The sequence below is a fragment of the Malania oleifera genome, chromosome 13 (assembly GCF_029873635.1).
Source record: "Malania oleifera isolate guangnan ecotype guangnan chromosome 13, ASM2987363v1, whole genome shotgun sequence".
NCBI lineage: Eukaryota > Viridiplantae > Streptophyta > Magnoliopsida > Santalales > Ximeniaceae > Malania > Malania oleifera.
The window spans coordinates 46,323,743-46,345,055 of record NC_080429.1 but is presented as its reverse complement, the minus strand read 5'-3'; the positions used below and the strand labels follow the sequence as shown (position 1 = coordinate 46,345,055).

The 21,313-nt window shown below is 39.2% G+C and overlaps 1 protein-coding gene across 1 annotated transcript in view; it reads left to right on the top strand.

The window, feature by feature from the left end:
• Positions 1 to 530: 530 nt before the first annotated feature.
• LOC131146512 (uncharacterized) overlaps positions 531 to 21,313 on the top strand; it is a 52,525-nt gene continuing 31,742 nt past the window's right edge. Inside the window, exons 1-4 of the mRNA XM_058096148.1 lie at positions 531 to 2,406; positions 3,279 to 3,460; positions 19,216 to 19,324; positions 19,496 to 19,582. Coding sequence (XP_057952131.1) covers positions 685 to 2,406; positions 3,279 to 3,460; positions 19,216 to 19,324; positions 19,496 to 19,582 — 2,100 coding nt within the window. The 5' untranslated portion in view covers positions 531 to 684. The remainder of the gene's footprint in view (positions 2,407 to 3,278; positions 3,461 to 19,215; positions 19,325 to 19,495; positions 19,583 to 21,313) is intronic.

The window sequence follows — 21,313 nt, the reverse complement described above, 5'->3', positions numbered from 1 at the left end:
AGCATTTACATTTCTCTTCCCTTCGCTCCTTGATTTAAATTGTCATCATATTGTGTGATTTGCTTGTTTGTTTTAATCTTCACTAAATTTTGTATTAAGCATTTAATTTTTTTTAAAGATTCACCCCCACTTGATTGTCTTTGGGCCAACAATTCGTATTAGAGTTAAGACTTTTCTTTTTAGTTTTGGACTTGACCATTTTAGATAGGATCCAACATCTATAGCCTTACCTTTGAGGGGGCATTCCACCATTAAACTACTATTTTTACACCAAAATGATTTTGTTTTTTATTTGTGAAATATCTGAATGATGATTATTTTGAAATATAAATGTCATTAAGAAAATGAGCATATCGAGAATATTTAAGGTTATAGAACTTCCTTTATTTATTATTCATTCAAATTTTCATTTTCATGATGAGATTTGCACCCTTAATAATACATTATTTCAGACAAACCATATTTATAAAATTAACTGTTAATTAATATTACATATTTATTTATTAAAAAAAAAAAACCGTACTCTGTTCTCCGACTAGCGGGTACTTCTCTCGAGGCTTCTTCAGGGTCCGTGGCGGGGGAGCTCCCTCCCTGTCTCAACTTGCACGTCTCAGAATACTCATAGCAATTTGTCTTCTAAGTTGCAGCTTGGCTAAGGTTCCAGTGCTCAGATCAAGCTTGAATATGGAACATCCATGGCGTCATCGACCAATTCAAGGTAACGTATGCCCTATCTGCTCGATTACTCACTTCCCATTTTGCCCTCCACCCTTTCCAGTCGATCAGAACCCTATATTCCCCTTGGAGACCGATCACTCGCTACGCAGACCCGGTTTTGATCCTCGAGGATCAGTGGCTCTGCCCGGCCTGAACCCGACTGATGGATTTGGGGAACCGCGGTCTTGGGATAGGAACCATAATTTAGATCGAGACTATCATGGTCAATTCCAGTTACAGCCTCAGAGTGGAGGTCCTACGATGCCTAATGGGATTTATTGGGATAGTTTTGTGCCGTATAATCGTGGTGGCGATGGTTTTGTGAGTGGCGGTGATAGGAATACTAAGAGAATGAGGGTTGATGAGGTCGGCGCAGGTGGTTTTTTGAGTGAGTATAATCAAAACCCTGCAAGGTCCGCAGAGGATGAGCGAAGATTGAAGCTGATTCGCGATCACGGTGTTGTGGCGGGCGGTCTGATGCAGGGTGGTGCTAATTCAGATGCGGGTTTTAAATATGAAACTAAAGGATATTTTCAGGGAGGCTCGGTTTCAGGGTTCGGGAGAAGTTTTGTCAATGCTGATGTTGTGGACTATGGGAAATTCGATGACTTGCGGGGCAGTAGAAGTGACATGGCACCAAAACCACCAGTTAACACGGAGAGGAACAGCTTTCAGGATCCAGGTTCAGGTTCTAATGATAAAAAAAGGCCATTTGGGCGACACTATCTTCAGAGTAATACAAATGGATTTTTGCCAGATGTGGACCGCCATATATTTGGAAATATGGGCGGTGATAAGGATGCATATCTCTATTCTCATAATGGAGAACTCCGGCACTCACATCATGAACAAGCTGAAAATCATTTGCATTCATCTTTACATGGCTATGGTCATGATGGTTTCTCAAGTCTGAATGTCAACAGTGTGGAACAGGGCTGGCAAAATCAAGGCATGGCTGTTCGGCATGGTACAGATTGGGATGATCCGAATCAGCATCCGCCTCAGCATGTTTCTCGCCTCAATTCTGAAGTTTATGATGAGAATTATGGTGCCTGTAATTTCCAAAGGGATCAGCCTGGTGATCTTATGTCCACTAAGGAACCCCAATATTCTCATCCATGTAAATGGCAGGTGAAATCAGGATCAAGTGGATTGTATCCTGAGCAGAGTAGTAGCATTCCACTGGAGGATTGTGGTCCAAGCAGCCAGGTGCCACATCGACATGATTTCTCTTCTGCTGCCCCAATAAGTGATGAGAGACAGCAATTTGAAGTTAATACTGCGTCATACAGCAATTCGGGGTCGATTGGACATCAAAAAATTCCTGAGATTCCTCATTATGCTCCACTGAGTTTAAACAGAGAAGGAGGTTATTCACCAATTCCTACCGGCACTAGCATGGGTTCAGGGAATGTGGTTATCATGCAGGGTTCGGGTGGATATGGTGTACCACCTCCTCTTCCTACTTCTCCACCACCACCTTTCCTTGGGGGCCCACTGGGGCAGGCTTCATCAGATATGAAAGCTATATTTTCATCATCAAAAGCATCCTCTCCACTCTTTCCCATTTCGTCTGGTACTTCAGCTCTTGTAGCTTCATCGTGTCCTCCAGTTCCTGAAGCGCATTCTTTTGCCAAGCCCTATTTTCATAATAAGTCACATCTTCATTCTTCTGGTTTTATTATTGAGGTATTTCTACCTATTCACTTGCTTGGTTGTTTAGTGGTCTTGTCCTTGCTATTGTGCTCACCATGGGTCTGTGCTATTTATCTCCCTAAAAAGATTGTCATATATTGCCGAAGATCAATTCATTTAACATGCTTGTATTTAATAACTTTAAAAACATATGAATTAAGGAAAGTTCTTTATTTCTTGATTGAACTGTTCCAAAGGCACATATTGACTGATAGAGTGATGATTCTTTTGACAATATCAGTCTATATAGAGTTTCAATAGAAAATTTCAATTGTGTAGTGTCAGTGCTTGATAGAGATTGTTAACCCATCAGCTAACAAGCATAAACCTTTGGGTCATGTGGTGATCTTTTCAGGGTCATGCTTGTTAGGAGGTCCTGAATTCAGCTCTTTCACCCGTGTTTACATTCTATTTGTGAAATTACGCCAACTTGGATGTTTTTATTTCCTTGTGTGATTTAGTGTCTGTTTCTCTCTCCTCATGCATAGAGAAGAGTGTTAGACTGGACATACGTGCTAAACGGTGACTGACAATTGACAAGCCCAAGCTTTTAGGTCAAGTCATGATTTAACATGTAGTATACTATTACCTTAAATATTTTAATAATGATATGCTTGAAAAGGAGATTTTGACCCACTAAAACTCTTCCCCCATGCCTGCTTCACCTTATCTTGAGACTCATCCACTTCTTAAATTGGATTAAGCTCACTTGATCACTGCTGTGTATTAGTTTTGTATCATTGCATGTCATTATCAAACACATCACTTAGGCTCTTTAAATTTGGCCTTTATTTTTCAATTTGGTGTAGAAATTGAATAAATTTAATTTAATGAATTGTCAAAAATTTTCTCTTGTAATCTCTTAGGAAACTCAAGCAATTCATCAAACATCATCAAAGCTGTCTAGAGCCGAGGGCCAACCTTTTCCATTGAAGCAATTGTCATTTGATAAGCCAAAATTTATGGATGCTTCCCACTTATTTCGGCAGCCACATCGAGCTACTCGCCCTGAACATATTGTGATTATACTTCGAGGGCTTCCAGGTAGGTGTTTTTTAAAAGTTTATACTTTTATATTTATTTGCTTCTTCTTTTCAAATTTTGTAGATTTTTATATGATGTTTCAAGGCAAGCACACCTGACGCATACTCAAGATCCCTTGGCCAACCAATTAGTTGAAAATTCTTAAGTCAAATTGCTTGATAATAGACTTGCCTAAGTTTTAAAGCCACACAAAATATCCTCTACACGACCAATGTGGGATGGGGAATCGATATTACAAATTTACAATCTCCTCTAGTTCCTTTAGTCAAATATACAACATCTTTGTTGGGCCACATTATAGAACTTGTCACAAGCCCAAGGTCTTATCAGGCGATGTGTAATTACGAGTATGCTCTAACCGCTCAGTCTAGAACTTAGCTCATATAAATCTTTACTCCCACGCTATGTAGGCTCTAATACCATTGTTGAGCCTTGGCTAAGCCCACCATCCCAAGAACTCTAGGGCTGATTGACTAGCCTAAAATGGTACAACCAAGTTGTGTGTCAGTAGGCTTGCCAGCGCTTATAAGCCATACAAATATCACCTCCAAAAATCCTTTATCAAATCACATTCTTGCATTGACAGTATTTCACTTGTGATTATTAGTTGATGTGATGGTAAAACTAGAGTTTAATTATAATTGTTTTGATAGAAAAAGAAATGTATTTAGTAAGAAGAATGTACAAAAAGGATAAAGATTCCTTAACAAACAAAAAAGAAGGATACAAGAAGACAATCAACTTAGGACACAAGCTTTAGGGGCTTGCATGGGAAACAATACCACTTTCTTTAGAATCCCATCCATTGCAATGAGCCCCATAGTCACCTTTTGTCACCTTGTGTTATAACTCATATGGAATCAACCTCTGAGGGGAACCTCTACAATTGTTTTCGAATCACACAGAGGCTTTTGGAAACCATCAGGTCTTGGTCTACTGTCATCTAACATTTTAGATCTACTAACAACCTTCTAGTTAATAAAGCAATCTCTCCTATTCTCCCCAACACTTGACTAGAGAAAATCATGCATCATCCTCCCTAGAGGTCCTAGTGACACTCTTGGGATACTCTAAAAAAGAGATAGAAAGTGAATAGGCACGTTTGAGATGGCATCACTATCAAGGGTTGTGCAATACCCTAGAGAGAAGTATGTCTTTTTCCACCATCCATCCTCACACTCTCAATCATAGGACCTCGAAAAGCCATAGAATTAGGGTTGCCTCCAAGAGGGAGATCAGGATAGGAGAGCTGCCACTCCAAAGAAGTGCAAACCACCAGGGCCTTAAACCACTCTAAATCCCTATCATCCACATTAATGACAGCCTCTCTACTTTAACAAGTTGATCTTGAATCTTGAAATCTTTTTGAAAATTTTCAGCAAATTGGTTTTAGAATTTTGCAAAATTGTCCTTAAGAAACAAGAGACTACACGGTACCATAAGCAAACTAGAGATGTGACTCCTTCACCTCCTCCTTGCCAATAGATAAAACCCTAAAGACATCTGCCATTGGTATGAACAAAGACGGAGATAATGGATCTGCTTGCCGAAGCCCCTGAGAAGCACTTAACCACTCTCCAGGCTGACCACCAACAATGACAGAAACAACCTCTAATTTGCTTCCTCCACACAGTCCCAAAGCCTTTCCCGCACATCACATTATCCCTCCCCCCTCCCAATAAAAAAAAAAAAAAAAAGAGAACTCTATTCACTTTATCATAAGACTTCTTGAAGCCTAGCTTAAGGATTAGCCCCATGTTCTCCACCTGCCTTCCCTTCCCAACATCTTCTACTACCTCATTTACCACCAACACATCTAAAATCTGTTTGTCTTTAATGAAAGCAGGCTGACCTTGGTCACCAGTTGTCCCATGAACTCTCATAAATGCTTAAATAAGACCTTAGGAATCTTGTAAAGGCTAGTGACCAAGCTAATGGGTTTGATATCCCTCACCCTTATTGTTCTCCTTCTTTGGGACTAAGGTTGAAAAGGAGGAGTTCATATTATTAGCCACCATCATTGCTATAGAATTCCTAAAAGGAAAAACCTCATACTATTCTTGTGCAAAATCTCCGAAGTATCCTAAAAAATGGCCATTGTAGAACCGTAAGGTCTAGGACCAGTGTTTTGAAAACCATTAAAGCAGGAACCAGCTACCTGTATGGTCTGGAACTTATCAAATTTTAAAAGAAGTCAAAACTCATCAAACCTGAAAAAACCCAAATAAACCAAATGAAATGGATAAAGCTAGAGTTAGATGTTATGAAGCATTTTTTCCTGGATCAAGTTTTTTTGCTTGGATGATCTTTTTGAATGGGAGCTCAATTGTGTGTGTGAGATAGAGCATCTTCATTTGTGACTATGGCATTGTGTTGCGATTCCTACAACTTATAGGTTGAGACATCTGCGATTGATTTATTTTCTACAATTAGTGAGTTGAATAAGGTAGAGAGAGTAGGGTAGGGGGAAGGAAAATGGAGTGGGACTTGCTGCCTTACCATCCAAGATTAAAAAATAAATATGATGGACGGATCTTAGAGAAGCGGAAGAGAATATGAAGGAAAGAAATTAGGTGGAGGGGGCATTTTGAGCCTTGCATATGATCCAAGATTAATAAATAATTACATTATTACATTAGAAATAATGTTAAAAGTATTGTGTATATTGGAAGATCTAATCACAATGATAGGTCTCTCCCTTTATTTATAATATGTGCCAAGTGCATAACAATGACTACAATAACCTTACTAACTCTCGTAGTACCTCACACTTATTAACTCAACTATAACACAACAATAATGCTAAATAATTAAAGTAACCAGTTACACTCCACCTCAAGTTGGAGCATAGATATCATATGCTCCTAGCTTGTAACAAATGGATTTAACACGAGCATTGTGGAAAAATCAACAAGTTGGAATTAGACTTCACTTGAGTGGTTATAATGAGCTTCTGGACAAGTTTCTCCCAGGCAAAGTGACAATTTTTCGTCTGCTAATAAAAGAATGGGCTGGAGGCAATATGAATAGCCACTTTATTATCATATATCGACTCCATAGGCCAAGAATGGTGAAAACCAAGTTCTTCCAACATTTTCTTTAGCCAAAAAAACTCATATGTAGTGTGGGCCATGTCTCGATACTCTGACTTGCCACTCCTTCATGCCTCCACATTTTGTGTCTTACTCTTCCTGGATACCAAGTTGCCATCAACAAAAACACAGTACAGGTTGTGGATCATCTGTAGAAAGGTAACCTAGCCCAATTTGCATATGTATGTCCTTGATTGTGAGTTTGACCCCTATATTGATATAAGGACCTCTTCGAGGTACACCTTTAAGGTATCTCAAGATACAAATGATTGCATCCTAAGGACTTGTTCTTTGAAAATAAGTATCTGGCTCATGAACCTTGTTGCGAAATATATTTGGTTGAGCGACTGGGGGACAACTAAGCTTTCCAACCTGCAGCCCATATTGTCCAAGTCAATTGAAAAAATCACTCATATTTGGAACTAATTTGCTGTTAGGATTTATGGATGTATCGCCAGGTTTGGATCCCGACATTGTACAATCTAGTCTTATCTAATAGGTCTAGGATATACTTTCCTTGTAACAAAATGATCCTTGTATGAGTTTTAGATACTTCTGCATCCATGAAGTAATTCAACGTCCATAGTTTAGTCAATAAAAGAAAGTGCTTTAAGCTTTGGATACGTTGATTATCATCATTGATAACCACAGTACTATTTGCATGCACAATCCTACCATTCGTACCAGAAGTGACAATAGAACATAGAATGATCTACTAGACACCGATGAAGAAAAAACTAAAGTCCTACATTGCTGATGATTGAATTGACCATACGACGCTTTTGGCGATTGCTTTAGATCATACAAGGATTTCTTGAGTTGGCACATTAATCTTGGCTACCCATGAACAACAAATCTATTTGGTTGTTCTAGATAGACCTCCTTTGGATAATCACCATGTTTGAAGGTGTTCTTCACACATACAAGTTTGGTGATCAGGCATATTGTATCAAAGTAATTCACGCTATGTACCTAAGTATATCCTTAAGCAACAAGGTGGGCCTTTAAACGAGCCATGGAACCATCCTTTAAAGTTTGCACCCAACAACAACCAACTATAGACTTTTCAACTTGACATACCAATTCCCAAGTGTCCTTATCTTGAAATGCTTACATATCTTCAATTGTTACAATTCTCCACCAGAATGGGAGATAAAGATTTAGAGACAAATTTAAGTAAAGTAATAGTTGATAGAGTACTAACAAAATAGTAATTAAAGGGTGACAAGAAATCATGGCAAACAAAATTAGAGATTTGATGTTGGGTGTAGGTGTATTTACTTTTTCAAATAGTAATAAGAAGATCAACTCTTGGGGATTAGGGTCAATAGGTGAAGAAACCAGAGGTATAGATGTCGAAGTTGGAGGAGGCCTCTTCCCTTGAGTTGCTATTGCACATACACTTGTAAATTAGGATGGTCCAAGCAAGGTCTTAAATTTCAATTTCAACTCAAATTTCGAAGCTCCAAAAGTATGGAAATTTCAACGGAAATTTCGACTTCGATGTAAATTTCGATTTCAATTTGAAAAAATAATGGAAATCATTAGTAAAACATGGATTTCTTTTATGAAGCTTCAGAAATGATTAATAGACATAATAATGTAAGTTTTAGGACCATTATATTATAAGTAAATACATCTATGCTGTGTATAAGGTGGGGAAGTTGTAATATAATATGTGTCAAACATATTTGTAAGATAATGTACATTAAACATATTTAGTGAATCAATAAATACAAATGAAATTCATAAATCATTGAAATATTATTCATTATACAATAATGATAATTTAGAAATGAATGGTTAAATAAAATGTTTTAAGTTTATTTTTTCATACAATTTCAAAAGCACTTGTAATAATAATTTGTTTTGATAATAATAAATAAAATAAATTAAAAGAGAAATTTCATTTCACTTCTAAATCCCTCATTTGAATTTTGAGGAAATTTAATTGCATAGTTCAAATTTTGACAAGTTTCGCTAAAATTTCGAGATTTCAATAAATTTCAGCTGATTTGTTGAGATTTCGACGAAAATTATGCAAGACAGAAATCAATTGCCATTTCGATTTCGAGGGTGATGGAAATCGGATATTTTGACAGAAATTTTGACAATTTCGTGGAAATTTAAGACCATGGGTCCAAGTGATGAGAAAGACTCAAACTAGACGAAGATGCTGAGGAGAAGTTGGCATAGATAGGTTAGGATCTGAAAGGCTAGAGGAAGGTACTCAAGCTTAGCAAGACTCAAGGAATTGAATAATATGGTGTAGACTCAAAGAATGTAACATCAACAGAGAGAAAGAATTGATGTAAAGTAGGTCTATGACATTGGTATCCCTAAGTACAAGAGTAGCCCAAAGAAAATGCATTTGATTGCATTGGGGTTTAACTTATCTATTTCTGGACTTAATTGAGGAACAAAGGATGCACAGCCAAACATGTGGGGGAGGAAGTGAGAGCAAAGGAGTGGAAGAGAACTCAATGTGGTATTTTACCACCAAGGGCAGAGGACAGTATATATATTTTATTGTATGGATGAAAGAATTGTACAGAAAGGAGGATAAGAAATCCTCCTACACTAAGAAAAATACAAAAAAATAAGCAAAGAAATCAAAAGAAAAAACAATACAACAAAGCCCCTCCCCAATCCCTTTGAAGATCTGAAGAATGAACCCAAAAAGAAGTCCTTAAAAGAACTCTATCCCAAAGAAAATGCACAGATTTTATATTGCCGTTGAAAATCCTTGCATTCCTTTCTTTCCCAAGAGGACAACATTTTATTGATGAGAGGAGCAAGCACTGAGCACAACATCACTCCAAAAAACTTTGGAGACATTCATTTGATACAATAAGGTACTAGAGACTTCGAGAATACGCCTACTTTTCGTATGTGGGCACTAGATATAGTCATATGGGTAGTGAATTGGGCACTAATGTACTATGTAGCATTGAGCATCAAACTGATTATTTGAAAGCAGAAGGCACAAAAAAATATTAAAAAACTCACCAAAATCTTTCATTAACTAAAGCCTAGTCATCCCAGAGCAGTCGTCGGTAAATGTAACAATATTTGCGAACCTCAACTTTGACGTGACATTTTTAGGAGTGATTTAGGAGTGAGGCCATCAGAATGAACTGACATGAAAAGGCTGATCCCCATTTATTAACTCTGGAAGCAAAAGCGGAAATGAAAAGCATTTGACCAGAATAAAGAAAGCACTTTAAGGGAACATGATGGTGCTTTCTCAACTTTCAAGACCTATACTCAAGATTAGACATAGAACTCAAAGTAGGAACTAGCTGTTTTTAACTTGACCAATGAAGCATGACCAAGATGACAATGAATTTGAAGTGGTGTTGCAGCAGCGCTGCAGGCAATAGGAGGAAAGAGCGACTCAAAAGGAGTAAAATCCATCAGCCTCATGTTCTCTGTCAATCATCTTTCTCGTCTTTAGATTGCAAAAAAACATGATTAGGAAAGAAGGTTATAGAACAATTTAGCAATCTCGTTAGCAAACATGAGATTGAAGGGGGATTTAGGAATATACAAAATGGAACAAAGATAGATTGAGGGATCCTATTCTTGAATGGACCCATCGAAAATGATAACTTGAGGATGGTTTTTGAATACGAGAGGGTAGGAAAAAAAGTTGGCTACATTTGTTATATGGTCAATGGCGCAAAACAAATGACCTAAGAACTAGTGGGAGTGATACTAGATGACATGCAAGGTGTAGGAATACCTTTTTGAGTAAAAAATGCTATGCAATGGCATGCTTGTTCAGATGCTTGAGACTGCAGGAACCTTGAATACTCCTTTGAGACGGTTATGTTCAATGGCCAAATAAGTGCTTGACTAGAGAAATGTAATTTTGGGTTCATGTCACACAAAACCTCAATCACTGGAGCAAACCATAGAAACACAACCTCGACCACCCAAGCAAATCACACACACACACACACCATGAACAAGATAGTTTTGGATTCATGGGCTCCATCACAACACACAACATCGATCAATGGAGCAAATTGAGGACACAACGAACAAGATAAACAATTGGGACTAATAGCAAGCACATCAACATACCACTGCTTTAGGGCCCATCAATTCTGTAAACATCGACGAACAACCTCTAGCACTAGCACACAATCATTTACGAAGTTCCGCACATGTAAAAAAGTGAGATATTTGGACACAAAATCCATCACCACAAACTCAACAATATGGTTTATAAAGGGATTTGAACAATATTGGAGAAATTCAAGAAAAAACATGGATGTATGAAGCTTCATGTGCCACCACGAACAAGGTATTTTTGGAGTCATGGACTCCATCACAGCACACAACATCGACCAATGGAGCAAATTGAGGGCACAAAATGAACAAGATAAACAACTGGTACTTATAACAAGCACATCAACATACCACTGATTTAGGCCCCATTGAACTCAGTAAACATCGGCGAACAACTTCCAACACTACCACACAATCATTTATGGAGTGCTGCACATGTAGAAGGTGAGATCTTTGGACAAAAATCCATCATCAAAAACTCAATAATATGGTTTATGAAGGGATTTGAACAATATTGGAGAAATTCGAGCCAAAAACATGGATGTATGAAGCTTCATGTGCCAGTGCATGGGGGTGGCACTGCCTTTGACCGGCATGGGAGGGCATCTATGGCATTGGCATTTCAAGGCTAGGTAGGTCGACCTGGTTTGTGGGTGGCTGTGTTGTTGGTTTGCAAGAACTAAAGGGGTTTTGGTGTTCTTGAACTGGCAGTGTTGTCTAGGGAAATTTCTAGTGATTGCTGTGTCTTTTTGCAGTTTCTGCTAGCAGTTCTCCTTTGATGGCAGATATGGAGTGGATTTAGGGTTTCAGGCTTCTATTTAATGGTGGTTGTGGCACACATTTAGGCCTTGGGACCATGTTCTAACATCATGTTAAGAGTATTGGGTAAATTGGAAGACCTAATCACAATGTTCATTCTTGTCATGCATAATTTTCCTAAACTTTCAAAGGGATTAGCTCTTTTCAAATACGTTTCCTTGTTTTGGTCAACTGAGCCTTATAAAACCTATTGCTTGTCTGGTGTCAACTGGCTTTTAATGGATTTTGACTTGTACTGTTTCAATTGATTGGTGAAATAGTTAAGTGCTAATTGCAAAGCCAGTCAACCCATTTTAGTGGTAGCGATAAACTTGAGTAACAGTGACGTGCAAAATACACTTGTTTTCAGAACTTCTAATTATTTGGAGGAAGGATGCCTCCGAATTGCAAAAAGACAGATGGACACAATTGTTATTTAGAAGATGCTTTGGCTTGCAAACAATTTTGTGTTTAACGCCTAAGGTGGATAGAAATATAATAGTTCTTATTGGATGCGTGCCAGTTGGACCCTCCCATGGGCATATTGGTTTTGTGTGGATAATGATTTAAACGCCCAATGTAGATTGGGATAGTGTTCTATAGATTGTGAATTTTATTTTGTAGAGATATTTTCACTCTTCTTTTAGGGAAAGTGGTTTCTGAAAATGACCGGTAAGGTTGAGGGCGGGCCTTGGATCAACAGTAAAGTTGCACCTTTTTGACCATTTGTTCATGGGTTTTGAGTCTAAGGAAACGACTTCTTTACATAAAAGTAAGGGTAGGCTGCGTACACTGTGACAACCCTCCCCTTACCCTTGTAAAGCGGGTAGCCATGGCCCGCGTCATGAGCCGAGCTTGTTTAGGGCATTATACTTGCATGTGACCGCTTGTATCATGCATTTGGGATGGGTTTCCATCATGTAATACTAGTGTAGGGTTATTTTCTAGTAGTAGTTTTCCCCTATGCTAAAAAAGGAAGTATGGCTCCTCGGTCACTTTGATGTTTCCTAGTGCCAGAGTGAGAATAGCATAAAAAGATCTTTAGGGGAGGGTGAGTGTTCATCAACTTGTAAAACTCACTAGCAATTGTCAACATGCTTAGCCTACTTGCCTCCCTCTTTAGACGCACAATGTTAATGGAGGTGTTGTTAATGAATTACGTTGCTTCAATGTTTACTGTTTAAGCGCCACTGCTTTCTTAAATTGCTACTGCATTCGCTTATATTTGCTTGAATGACAATGAAAGTTTTTTGTGGGTGAATTGTGGTAAACAATAGGCTGGCTAGTTAAACAAGAGTGCTTTAGCTAGCGCCACACGGTCCTTTCACAAAGGTGTAAAATATTCGGTCCCTAACACTTGGTATCAGAGCTTGGTAGTTGCTATGTGAATTCAGTTGCCTTCTTTGTGGGGTTGGTAAAGCTTTGGTAAATGACCATGCCAACCAATGCTGAGAGAATTAGTGTACTAGAAGCACAGGCTGAGACAACAGCCAACAATGTAACAATGTGGCCATGAAGATGGCCCAATTGACGGAACGTATTGATGAATTGGAGGGATCACAAAAGCATCAACAAAGTTTGGTGGGGGAAATGTTAGAGGACTTTTACCACACTGTGGAAACCTTTCAAGCTGAGATGGCTGATCTGACTGCAAAGGTGAATGTGATAGTTCTTGCTATGGGAAACTCTAACACTCTGGGGTTTAGCAAGACCAAGGTACTAGAACCCAGGACGTATGGGGGTGCTTGTGATGCCAAGGAGTTGGAGAACTTCTTGTTTGATATGGAGCAGTACTTTCGCACTTTAGGACAAACTTATAACAAGTGAAAGTGGATACTAAGAATATGTACTTGGTTGGTGACTCCAAATGTGGTGGCGTGCTAAGTATAATGAAATTGAAAATGAACGCTTTATAGTGGATTGTTAGGAAGACTTGAAGAGAGAGCTCAAGGCCCAATTCTTTCTTGAGAATGTTGAGCACATTGCTAGGAAGAAGCTGAGAGATCTCAGGCATACTGGGTCAATCAGGGAATACATGAAACAATTTTCTGCTTCGATGTTGGATATTAGGCACATGTCAGGAAAGGATAAGCTATTCTATTTTCTTGAGGGGTTGAAACCATGGGCAAGAACAGAACTTCATAGGCAAAGAGTTCAAGACTTGTCTATCGCATAAGTTGCCGTTGAACGCTTAACTGACTATGTTGGTGATAATACCGTTTCGTCCAAAGAGTTAGGCGTAGGGGGAAACAGCGGAAAGTCTTTCAAGAAGGGCAAACCCAAAAGTGGTGGAGCCATTTATAAGGCATCAACTTCATAAGAAGCCTTATTGTCTCGAGGGTTCAACATCCCCACTGGAAAGAGTAAAATTTCATGCTACTTGTGTTGAGTCCCTCACATAGTTATTAAGTGCCCTCACGAGGAATCACTCAATGCCTTACAAGCTTCCACTGCAGAGTAGCTAGTGGAAAGTGATGGGAGAGAGGAGGATACCCCAAGGATGGGTGCAATGCGGCTGGTGAATGCATTGGAAAAGCAGGCAAAAGCATCAAAGGTTACACAAGTGAAAGGACTGATGTTTGTGGACTTGAGGATCAATGGGAAGGTACTCGTGCTATGGTGGATACCGGGGCTACCCATAATTTTGTTTCACAGGCAGAAGCAAGGAGACTCAACTTATCCTTGGAGAAGGATACAAAACGCATGAAAGCAGTGAATTCTGTAGCCCAGCCTATATGGGAGTAGCCAAGCAAGTGACTATGAAGCTTGGACAGTGGGTAATGCGAATTTCAAAGCGGTGTCGTTGGATGATTTCCAAGTCATTTTGGGAATGGAATTCTTGAGGGATACTAAGGCAGTGCTGATGCGTTTTGTTGGTTCCCTGTGTTTGATGGGAGATCACCCTTGGATGGTATTGGTGCAAGCCGTTGTAGAGAAAAGAGTCGATGAGAAGTTTCTTTCAACCATGCAACTCAAGAAGGGCTTGAGAAAGGGTGAGCAAACATATCTAGCCACGATGGTGGTAGATGTAGAAGAGCTGGTGCCTACGACCATCCAAGCTATGTTGGATGAGTACAAAGGAGGTGATGCCGGACAAGCTGCCTTAGAACTTGCCTCCGCGACAGGGTGTTAAGCATGAGGTTGAGTTGTTGCTAGGAGTGAAACCACCTGTAAGGGGCTATATCAAATGGCGCCTCTAGAGCTAGCAGTGTTGAGAAAACAATTTGATGATTTTTTGGAAGTGGGATATATTCGCCCTTCCAAAGCACCGTTTGGAGCACCAGTGTTTTTTCAGAGGAAGCATGATGGGAGCATTCGTGTGTAGACTACCACGCGCTCAACAAGGTGACAGTGCGCAATGATTATCCTATTCCGTTGATTGTTGATATGTTGGATTAGTTGAGTCATGCCAAGTGCTTAACTAAACTTTACTTGAGGTCAAACTACTATTAGGTGAGAATTGCTGATGGGGATGAGCCGAAGACAACTTGTATGACCAGTATGGGGCATATGAGTTCTTGGTGATGCCATTTGGGTTGACGAATGCGCCTACAACATTCTGTACCTTGATGAACCAGGTATTTCGTGAGTACCTTGACAAGCTTGTTATGGTGTACCTGGAGGATATTGTTATTTACAGTTCCACTTTGGAGGAACATAAAGAGCATCTATGGGAGGTGTTCGACAGGCTGAAGGGGAACAGTATGTATGTGAAGAAAGAGAAGTGCTCTTTTGCGCAACGGAGCATCAAATTCCTTGGTCATGTGATTGAGCAAGGTCATATCAGGATGGATATGGAGAAGGAAAGAGCGATTCAAGAATGGAAGATCCCAATGACAGTGAAGGAGCTGCGTTTCTTTCTTGGCCTTGCCAACTATTATAGGAAGTTCGTAGAGGGGTACTCACGGAGAGCTGCTCCTATAATAGAACTACTGAAAAAGGGTCAGGGGTGGAGCTGGATAGAGGAGTGCCAGGGAGCATTTGATGACTTGAAGGATGCCATGATGAGAGATCCGGTACTTGCTATTCCGGATGTCATGAAACCCTTCAAGGTGCAAACAGATGCATCAGACTTCGCCCTTGGAGGAGTCTTGTTATAGGAGGGACCATGGTTTTAAATCGTGGTTGCGGGTAGCATAATGTAACGATAACGAGTGTAACGGGAAGCGGGGTAGTTGATGTTACATAACGGGAAGTAGGTGTAACGGCTTTGATGCACGCACAACCTTGTGCATATTAGCGTACTTGCATGTTTTAAGCTTTTAGCCCTTCTTAGAAAGCGTTTTAGTGTATTTTGGATCCTTTAGTTTGAGTAACTAAGTTATTTGGTAAGAGCAACAAGTTTACATATATTTTAAACCACCATTGATAGAAAAATTATGTGCGTGTGTATTTATACTTTGCATTGTTCTTATTTGTGATAAATTCTTATGTGTGCCAAATTAATTAATAGAACAAAATACATTATACACTCTATTAATCTATTAGACACATAAGACATACAAATAATACAAATATAAAATAACTAGAAAAGAAAGATGGTTGAAGTTGAAAAATATAGAACATAAATATCACATTATTAATATTATCAAAATAAAATATTTTCTTAACTAGTATTTTCAAATTGTTAATTAATGCATCGATTGTGAGTATTTAAAGAAATAGTAAATTTTGTATCATTGTCATCCTCATTATAAGTTTTTCCCCCTCTCTCCACTTGGAATATTGAGAATGATTTGTGAAAGAGAGGGAAAAAGTGAGAAACCAAAGTAAAAAATAATTAAAATTTTTGGCGGAAAATGATTCATATAGCCGACCCCACCTAGTGGGACTAAGGCTTGGTTTTGTTGTTGTTGTAGTCTTGTAGCGGTTACGTAACGGCCGTAGCGGTCTTTATGTAACGGTTGCGGTCTGTAACGGCCGCTACGACCGTGATTTTTCTTTTCACCGATTTCGCGGTGTGTAATGGTATCGGTAAGCCAAAAAACCGTTACATAACAGGGTTACGTAACGGTCGCGGCCTTTATTTAAAACCATGGGAGGGACATCCTGTTGCGTAGGAGAGCCGTAAGCTTAGTGAAGTGGAATGGAAGCACACAACTTAAGAGAAGGAGATGCTAGTGGTGATGCATTATCTTGACGTGTGGCGACATTACTTACTTGGGTCAAGGTTTGTGGTGAAAATGGATAACTTGGGTTTTAGCTAGTTCTTCGCATAGCCGAAGTTGACACCCAAACAAGGCCGATGGCAGGAATTCTTGGTAGAATTTGATTTGTTCATTTGAGCACAAGGTGGGGCGCCTGAACCAAGTTGTTGATGCATTGAGTAGGAAGGCGGAGTTGGCAGCCTTGGAGATGGTAACACACTTGACTGTGAGTACTGTTACCACAATGATGTGGGAATGCATCAAAGAGAATTTAGCCAAAGATTCTATTGCGCAGAACCTCATGAAGCTGACTGAAGAGGGGAAAGCACGTTAGTTTTGGATGGAAGACGGATTGCTGACAACCTATGGTAGTCGACTCTTTGTGCCACGAGCTGGAGATCTAAGGAAGACACTGTTGAGAGAGTGTTATGATACCATGTGGCTGGACATCCAGGATGGCAGCGCACTATGGCCTTACTGAAACAGAGGTATTATTGGCTGCACATGCGTGATGATGTGGTTGATTATACCCAAACTTGTCTCACTTGCCAACAAGACTAGGTGGAGCGAAAGAAGATTGTAGGACTGTTGGAGCCCCTACTGGTACCATCCAAACCATGGGAAAGTGTCTTACTGGACTTCATCACCAACTTGTCAGAGTGGGAGATGTAGGGTCTATACTTGTGGTTATAGATAAGTTTTTGAAGTACGGTATGTTTATGCCCGCACCAAAGTGCTGTTTGGTAGAGGAGAGGACACAACTATTCTTCAAGATTATTGCGAAGTATTGGGAACAGGTGTTCCCTAAGATATTGTTAGTGATCGAGATTCAAGATTCACTGACAACTTTTGGACATAAGTTTTCAGAATCCTAGGTTCACAGCTTGACATCTCTTTGGGTTACCATCCACGGACAGACGGACAGACGGAGAGATTCAATGGACTACTAGAAGAGTACTTGTGCCATTTCATCAACACCAACTAGAAGAATTGGGTGCAACTACTTGATGTGGCTCAGTTATGTTTCAATGCCCAAAAGAGCTCAACAATCAACAAGAGCCCTTTTGAGCTCGTTACAGGCCAGCAGCCGCTGTTACCTCAAATAGTGGATGAGCCTTACAGAGGAAAGAGTCCTAGGGCATACATCTTCACCATAGAATGGGGACAAAATGCAGAGATTGCCCGAGCCTACCATGAGAAAGCTTCTAAGCAGATGAAAAAGTGGGCAGATCAGAGGAGAAGACTGCAACACTTCAACATAGGTGACTTGGTGCTTGTTGTTCAATCCTGAATAGATTATGTGACTAAAGGGACGAGATAAGATACTACTTCTTAAATATGAAGGACTAGTCCCCATCTTGGCCAAAGTTGGGAAGACAATTTGCAGAATTGACCTTATGACTTGGATGAAAAGTGCATCTTATGTTTCACGTCAGCTGTCTCAAGCCGTTCAACGTTGACATCAAAGATCCAAGTAGACCAGAGCAGAATTAAAGATAATGCAACCTGACAGACGTGAAGTTGAAGACATCCTTGCAGACAGAGAGTTCACATCCTCAAGGAAGAAGAGGCAGGAGTTCTTAGTGAAGTGGAAAGGCCTTGGTGATGAAGAAATCAGCTTGGTTTCTGCGGAAGATATGCAATTATACGTGGACAAAGTTGAAGTGTACCTAGCGCCAAAGTCTATGAGGACATCAACCGCATAAGTGGGGGAGCGTCACGAGTTGAGCTTGTTCAAGGCATTATGCTTTCCTGTGATCGCTTGTCTCATGCATTTGGGATGGGTTTTCCATCATGTAAATACTAGTGTAGAGTTATTTTCTAGTAGTAGTTTTCCCCTATGCTAAAAAAGGTAGTATGACTCCTCGGTCACTTTAATGTTTCCTAGTGTTAGAGTGAGAATAGCATAGAAAGCTCTTTAGGGTAGGGCGAGTGTTCATCAACTTGTAAAACTCACTAGCTATTGTCAATGTGTTTAGCCTACTTGCCTCCCTCTTTAGATGCACAATGTTAACGGAGGTATTGTTAATGAATTACATTGCTTCAATGTTTACTGCATAAGTGCCACTGCTTTCATAAATTGCTTACTGCTTCTGCTTATATTTGCTTGAATAACAATGAAAGTTTTTTGTGGGTGAAATGTAGTAAACAATAGGCTGGTTAGTTAAACAAGAGTGTTTTAGCTAGCGCTATAAGGTCCTTTCACAAAGGTGTGAAATATTCGACCCATGACACCTGGGGGCGCCCTTGGTTTTTGAAAATGAAGAAAAACGCTAATGCAGAAAATGTGGGTCATTTTCAATTATCAGCGGATTTCTTTCCCAATGTTCTTGAAAACAACTCTCAAAAACGGTGTGTAAAACATATTTTCTGTATTTTTTTGAGTAAAAAAGTAGAAAATAAAATGGCTGTCTAAAAGAGCTTTTATGTATAAATCTCTAAGACACAGTGATGTTGGGATCTATGCTCTTTGTTCACTCCGCATGCTATTATGTGTAATTTTTTTGGAAGAAAATTTATTGTGTGCAAAATTATGCTTGACAAGTGTAATGGCCTGGTCTAAAAAATAATTTGTACATCTTTTTTTGTTGAGCAACCGAGTTTGTGTCTTATGGTTTGCTGATATTTTTCATACTTTTAGGTAGTGGAAAGAGCTACTTAGCAAAGATGTTGCGTGATCTTGAGGTTGAAAATGGTGGGAATGCTCCACGTATTCATTCCATGGATGATTATTTCATGACTGAAGTTGAAAAGGTTTGTCAGTGGTTTCATATATGATGGATCTTAAGCTGGATCCTTCTTGTATTTTTTATTTTTTATTTTTTTAAGCGCTTCTGTCATGTCATCTACTTTATATTATGTTTGGTCACTATAAATGTTGGCTGTATTTTTTTTTTGATTTTTTTAAAACTTTAAACTCTAAAGGTTGAGGAGAGTGAAGTTTCAGTGAGAGGCAAAAAACCAGTTATGAAGAAGGTGATGGAGTATTGTTATGAGCCGGAAATGGAGGAGGTAATGCAAGTCATCTTCTCCAAAAACTTACAGTTCAGTGTGTTCCCTTATTTCTGGATTTATTTTATATATTTTTTGCATCATGCATTTGAAGAAAAATTTTTGTCAGAAATTTATTTAGAAACTTCTTGTAATTTGCAACAGATTTGTCCACTCAAAGTAATCCACCATCTCTATGAAATCTAAGATGGTGGAATCTAATGTCTTATCATATGTATGCATATCAGCCCTTCCACTCTTTGTTGGTGTGTGGTTCAAGGGATAAAAAATATTCCAATGGAATGACATTTTGGGAATCTCATTCCTGAGAATGGGATGCAAAAATATTCTTGTTTGGTTTGTGTTATAAGATTCTGAAGATTAATGTACACAGGATACTCATGTTAATGTTTGTTCAACATGCATCCATTTCAGGTAAGGTTACATTATACCATTGACCTGTGTATGAAGAATAAATACATTTTCAGCAAAAAATCCTACTAAGAATATCTACCAAATTAAATCCATGTCCTAAAACTTTCAACCATCATAAATAGAAAAATTCAACACATAATAACTCAATTAAATGGAATAATAGGGGTAATCTTGTCTCAAAATTTCAATCATTCTTTCACAAATAACATAATAATAAAAACAACAATAATAACAGTAAGAGGGTGAGGGACTTCCGGCCTATTAGTTTGGTTACTAGCCTTCACAAAATTTTGACTAAGGTCTCGCCTGAAAAGCTTTGAGGTGGTAGAAGTACTACTACTTTTTGGAGCTGGCGTCCTTTGGTAATGATAGATAGATTTTAGATGCAGCTTTGGTTGCTGATGAGCGGTTGAGGATGTTAGGAGGAGAGGAGAGAGGGAAGTTCTTAATTGGACTTTGAAAAAGCCTATGAAATGGTGAGTTGGGGTTGCTTGGATAAAGTTTTGGCCAAGAGGAGTTTTGGCATGGTTTGAAGAAAATGGATCCAAGGTTGTTTGTCTATATTGAGTTTCAGTTATTGTGAATGGTGAATTGAGAGATTGATTAAAGGCTATGCCGGGTTTAGGAAAGGGGACCTTCTTTCTCCTTTCTTGTTCACATTGGTAGTTGATCTTGGGTAGGTTGATTAGTCATGCTCAGGGCATAGAGATGATTAGAGGTCTTGGGGTGGATAAGGATGAGGAGATTGTTTCCCATCTTCAGTTTGTGGATGATAGCATCTTCAATTTGTGGATGATGTCATGCTATTCCTCGAAGATAGTGTTCTGAAATTCTGAAAATTTTTAAATTTTGTGGTTGAAGATCCATATGGCTAAGAGTAGGGTAGTTCGTAACCATGGGTGAGGTGCGTTAGAGGGTCTGTTCAATTTTAGATCAGCCTTTGACTTACCTGAGCCTTTGCTTTTGGGAGCCACTCATGGAGAGAGTGGGAAGGAGGTTAGAGGGGTGGAACCGTGGAAGAGGGCTTATTTATCCTTAGGAGGCGGTATACTCTGATCATGCAGTTCTTTCCAATTTGCCTATTTATAATCTTTTCTCTTTTTAAAATCTAAGTGTGGCTCTGGTCATGGAGATATGTGCGATTTTTTATGATGGGTATGAGGTAGAAGAGGGATCATGTTGTTGGTTTGGATTATGTTCGGAACATAAGTTTGGAGGGGGTTTAGGTCATGGTACGGTGTTGTCCAAAAACATATCCTTTGTAGGAAAATTGTTATGAGGGTTCCCATTGGAGGATAACTCTTTATGGCACAAAGT